Source organism: Phaethon lepturus, unplaced genomic scaffold, assembly GCF_000687285.1.
Source record: "Phaethon lepturus isolate BGI_N335 unplaced genomic scaffold, ASM68728v1 scaffold14320, whole genome shotgun sequence".
Taxonomy (NCBI): Eukaryota; Metazoa; Chordata; class Aves; order Phaethontiformes; family Phaethontidae; genus Phaethon; species Phaethon lepturus.
Window position 1 is genome coordinate 12,159 of NW_010509940.1, and position 5,655 is coordinate 17,813.

Below are 5,655 nucleotides of genomic sequence, written 5' to 3' on the forward strand. Positions count from 1 at the left end.
AGATAAATGTATCTGCTGATTTACTGGTCAGATAATTCCAGGTGCGCACTGGGGTAGTATAGTTCTTTTTTTTAATTGAATTACTGTATCTTTCTACTTTTTCTTTATAGTCTCATGTAATTTCATCAGAATTCCTCCCATGCTCTTAAACTGTGTTCTAGTCACTTGGTGTGTATATATATATCATGTATGTAACTTATCTAAATAATTTATGACTAACATACTTAGCATTGTTTTAAATTCCTTCTGATGATAATAGGAAAAAATGACCTCATGTGTGACACTGTAACATTCTCTCTTTTCTTATTTTTCAGCTGTATGGGGAAACTTTGTCAATATGAGGTAATGTATATAATTTTTGTATTGAATATCCTTATCTTAAATAAATTAACTTAACCTTTGCCATCAACATGTGTCACTGTACATCAAGTAGGGAGAAAATAGAACAGCAGCTCAGACTGTTGTTTGGATGGTTGCTAAGCAGCTGATACCATTTTTTAAATACAAGGTGTTCAGTCTCAAAAAGGATTGTGCGCCTGCTGCAAATCTTGCCCAGGATCTTACTCTCACATCAGCATCTGCCTTTCTTTACACAAATTCATCTTCTGATTTTTGAAGTGTTTTCAGGCAAGTTGGTTGGCATAGCTGGGCACATAGGCTTGGATTCTGCTTTTCCTCAGCACAAATTATATATCAGTGACAATATAGGCTTAAACATTGAAGAGCAGCAGATCCTCCACTGCTTGCCATAATTATATTTCTGTACCTAGAATTAGAAATGGGCTTTTCCTCCTCCACAATTAATTGGGAGAGAATCTGATAGTTTAACCGCCGAAAAGCAAAAAAATCCTGCACTGTCCCCCAGAATGTTTGTCCTTAGAAATAGGAAGGCATAGCATGCACATGCAAAACATGCAGATTTTCACAGCATTTCTGCTTGCATGTGAGTATTTATCCTCTGGGAAAATTCACCATGAAGACACAACTGAAAGAGAAGGTGAAGAGAATAAGGGGACAGTGTTCCCTACAACAAAGTTTTTGTGCATAGAGGACAAAATATTTCACCATGTTTTGCTAGTAAAGGGTTTTGGTACTCTGTTGCCATGCTTAGCAGCACACAGTAAAGAAGTTTGAGGCAAAGTAAGAAAATGAATGAATTTTCTGTTGGCTCTGGTTCACCCAGGACAGCCTACCCTGGGATCTGTTACTATCCCGGGCTGTCCACTTTACTTCTCTTGGTGTTGCCCACCCTTGCTACGAAGTGTTCTGTTGTTAGGCAAACAGCTGCTGAGCTCCTGCGGCTTGCAGATGGAGATATCATTTAGATTACCATGTTATCATGACCAGCAAACTATGGCAGCTTAGCAGCTGTTACATGAGCAGCTGAACATTTCCAAAGGAAGGACAAGAACCACAGAGAGGGGTTTGAGGGGGGCAAGTGGGTGTGGGATTCAGTGTGTTCATTCCCTTATAAGTTGTCCTTGCAAATTCTACCATTAAATGCCTCTGACCCCTTATTTGAGGTGTCCATTGCAGAGCTATTGAGGGGGAAGACTTTATTTCTGGAGGTCTGATGTTGGTCCTCAGCCAATAAGGTTGTCTTTGTTAGGAGGAAGAGCTCATTAAAAACTAAACTGCAGAGTGCCACTCCTTAAGTTCCCAGATTTGTGAATAAACAATTGTAGGAACTGTTTTTGAGGGAATTTCTTTATATTCTGAGAGGTTTTCCAAATTTTCCTTGCTCATTTAGCAGAGAGGAAAGACTATGTATTCCACAGATTGTTTGCATAGCTTTTTGTAGATTTCTGTCATTTGGGAAAACATTTGAAAAATTCCCAAGGATTACTTAATATTGCTTCCTTGTAGTAAATTCATACTATGTTAACTGGAGGGTTTTTATTTGCCATTATTACAATAAATTACAACTTGTTTTGAGAAGATGGTTCCGTGTCTGTATGTCTTAGTCTAGGAATTTACTCCACTCTTCACTGATACGACAAAATGAACCTGGTCTCTAAGATTTTTGCCTCAGTAATAGACTGAACTGACTTCTTAGTAGGAGAGTTCTACAGAGGGCTATGAAGGGCATCATTGCTCTAACTTCCAACAGTGTGGCATGTGTATATCTGCTTAACAAAGAATCTTCTGTTTCCTTAGGTGTAATGACTTTAGGTCCCAAGTAAAGGAGCTCTGTTTTATTTGAAGGAACTCCCATTTTATGTTGGATACCCATGAATCCTCTAGTGTGCAAAAACTTAGTACTACAAGATAAATAATTCCCCTTTCAGAAGGTTTAATTGAAAAACAATAATTATGCAAACTTAAGGAAAATCACATAGACTAGATGCAAGAGATAAAATTTAAAAATATATATACTATACTTGTAGAAGTTTATGCAAGGAATGAACACAACTAATTGAGATGCTTTATACAGATGCTAAATGATACCACAGATTTGTGCAAGACACCAACTTAGACAGTACTCTGTTTTCACAAGTTACCTTGACATTCTTCATCTTTCAGTGATGAAAGTGAATCAAGAAAGAAAGATGAAAGATCAACTTTCAGTGATCAAGTGAAGCTTGTGAAACAAGTAACATTTGTGCGTTAAGTCAGTATTGCCCATCAGATGGTCACCTAAGTTTTGGTATAGGTTTTTTTCCCATGTTTTTGTAAAAGTTCAAAGTCTAAGCTAGGCATGTTTGCCCTTTTCTTTTTGATTGAAATTACAGTTACAGTTGTGACATTGAAGGAAAATGTTTTGTTAGCATACTTGTAGCGTACAGTAAACAGAGACTCTCAAAAAGACATCTTAGGCATTTGCATAGTAAAGTTACGCTCAGAAACATTTCTGCTGACCCTACCTTAGTGCAGTAATGAGACTTTTCTACAATGAAGTTAATTTTCCTATAAAATGAATGTCATCTTTACTGTTATTACTCTTTCATGTGGACTTGGTTCAGTTTCTGCTAAACTTGGTAACAAGACTAGCTGATTTCAACAGGAATTGGACCACCCGCTTTCTTTTGCTCTGAGTATGTCTTTGAAATAATATTAACTTGGGATGCTTTGAAGATATTGTTTTAACAGGAAAAACATCATGCAGGTATGGTGGAGCAACAATGGATTCATGTTTTTTCTTTCTTTGCCAACAGGTCTCTTCAAGATAATGGGGATCAGAAGGTGGAAAGTAAAATAGAGGAGGTTAGTTTCCTAATAGTTGTAGTCTGTTTTGTTTTGAGGACTCCATTTCACTCATTTCATATTGAAAGGATATATTTGATTCCCTCTCGTTACTCTCCATTCCACTAAAACCAGAGCATTGGATTTGTGTCTGTATGTATTTTTGAACTGTTCTTCACTATAGTGGAGTTTCTAACATAGATTTGTGACTCTCATCTTTTTTGGTTTTTTTCTCTAAACGCTTCTTGAAAGTAATAGTTCTACTGTCTCATTTGCTGTAGAGAACATGTTAGAGTCCTCCTGAGAACTACTTTTTATTACTGAATGAAGGATATACACAAATTCTTCCCTCTGTCATTCTTACAAAATGTTAAGTATATATAAGTTTCATTAGAAATTTGAAACCTCCCAAGAATGCTTTGCTTTGTTCTTAACTAATGAACAAAGGTGGTGGTGTTTGTGGTCGGGGCTGGTGTGTAGTACCAATGCTTTAAGCACAAGTCCTGGCAATTTCTGGAGTAGGTATAGGTGTTGAACCCACCAGTGGTTCTGAACTTCTGTACCAATACCTCTGAATTTCCATTTGAACCTCAGTTTATTGTGAAATATTAAGAATGTGTGCAACAGATCTTTCTAATAACAATAAAGCAAAGAATTTAATAGATACAAAAGTATTTGAGGTCAATACCCCCTACCCCTTGTGTGAGTGTGTGTGACCATACTAGTGTAGTCTGGTATGCCTAGTGTCTTGTGTTCCAACAGGTTTATATAGCAATTGTTCCTCTGGACACAGCGAGAAGCCCACTGAAATTGCTTAAAATCAATGGAAAGACTGTGTTCTTAATTTATGTCTCCTGCATTCCTCTCTTTTTTTTCCTTAAATTCTGGTAAACATTGCAACAAACATTCTGAAAGTCCCAGTTGAGAATGGTAGCTCAGAGTTACTGTAAGGTCTGAGAAGTTGAGCATTTCTGGATCTAGTTATACAGTATCTTGAACCATCAGAATAAGTATAACTGTTTCAAGAACTATTTGCTGCTCCACAGAACTAAATATTTAATGAATATAAATGCCAGTATTGTATTTCCTCTTAACATGAATATGCAGCTTATTTCAGTTCATGGAGTTCCTGAATTGTCTAGCTCTAGCCAGTAACATTTGTACAAAACAAATTAATGGTGGTGGTTGATGCGTTGCTATATAGTATCATTTCAAGTGATCATCCTCTGATAGCTTGCAACTTATGTATGGTCCTAGGTGGTAAATTTTATGAGAAGGTTTTAGTAAACTTAAAAACAAGAGTTCCGGGACTTGTTGAAATTTGGCAGGACTGTTAGAAGTTTGGGTCCTGTGATAAAGAACCTGCAATTGATGCCGACTTAAGTGATTCTCTCCTTCAAAGCAGTGAAAATGCAAACAGAAGTCTTGGTAGGTAAACTAGACTTTCCAAGAAATTTCCTTTTAATATTGTTTTTAAAAGCTTAGGTATGCCCTCGAATCATGATGTAAAACATAGCCTTTGCACTGGAGCTAATGCCTCTGTTTCTGTGTCTTTGTACTCTTAAGTATGTGCATCTGCTGTCCATTTAAATAGTTGAGGTTTTATGGACTGTCATGTTGCACTGTTGCTCAATATAGCTTGCCTTTGACAACCTCAGACAAGTCACTTGTGACTTCACTTTGCCAAAGTGGCTTTAAACAAAAAGAGGATGGATTTAGATTAGACATAAGGAAGAAATGTTTCAAAATGAGGGTGGTGAACCACTGGCACAGGTTGCCCAGAGAGGTGGCAGATGCTCCATCCCTGGAAACATTCCAGATCAGGTTGGACGGGGCTCTGAGCAACCTGGTCTAGTTGAAGACGTGCCTGCACGTGGCAGTGGGGTTGGACTAGATGGCCTTTAAAGCCCCTTCCAACAAGATTCTGTGATTCTATGTTCTTACCAACAAGGCTATGGTATGCATGGCCTTGAGATGTTTTGTTTTCAGTACTAAGCTAAGGGGTTTCACATTGTACTAGGTGATTTGATTTCTGGTGAAAAAGGTTCAAGGATTTTTTTGACATAAAAAAATGTCAAAAGATGCTTTAAGATGCAAGTTTCTTGGAGTGTCTTCAGTGAAGCTTTTCATAGAGTACTGTTTGCTGTGGTTTTTGCTCTAAATGTTTTGTGATGTGAATCTTGTTCCATTCTTCAAAGATTAAATATTTTTCCTTTATTTTAGGCTGTTGCACCTCTAAGGGAGAAAATCAAAGATCTAGAAAAAAGGTATGTCTCTTTTGCTAAATTTGGGAAGCAGTTAAAAAGCACAGTTTCTGTTCTGTAGCAGTCAATTCTGTAGTTGTAGGCTTGAGAGAAATGTTTTGCATATACCCTCAGTACCTTTGGATTTTTTTCATGTCTGAGTGAGGATGGGGCCTTGAATGCTGGAAGACATTAATACTTAAGGTATTCAGGTTGATTAATCCTGCTG

At 37.3% G+C, this 5,655-nt stretch overlaps 1 protein-coding gene across 1 annotated transcript in view; it reads left to right on the forward strand.

Moving 5' to 3' along the window:
• Positions 1-298: 298 nt before the first annotated feature.
• LOC104624065 (UDP-glucuronic acid decarboxylase 1) overlaps positions 299-5,655 on the forward strand; it is a gene marked incomplete at both ends in the record, with an annotated part of 26,980 nt that continues 21,623 nt past the window's right edge. Inside the window, 3 exons of the mRNA XM_010291367.1 lie at positions 299-342; positions 3,156-3,204; positions 5,407-5,450. Of these exons, the coding sequence (XP_010289669.1) occupies positions 299-342; positions 3,156-3,204; positions 5,407-5,450 (137 nt within the window). The remainder of the gene's footprint in view (positions 343-3,155; positions 3,205-5,406; positions 5,451-5,655) is intronic.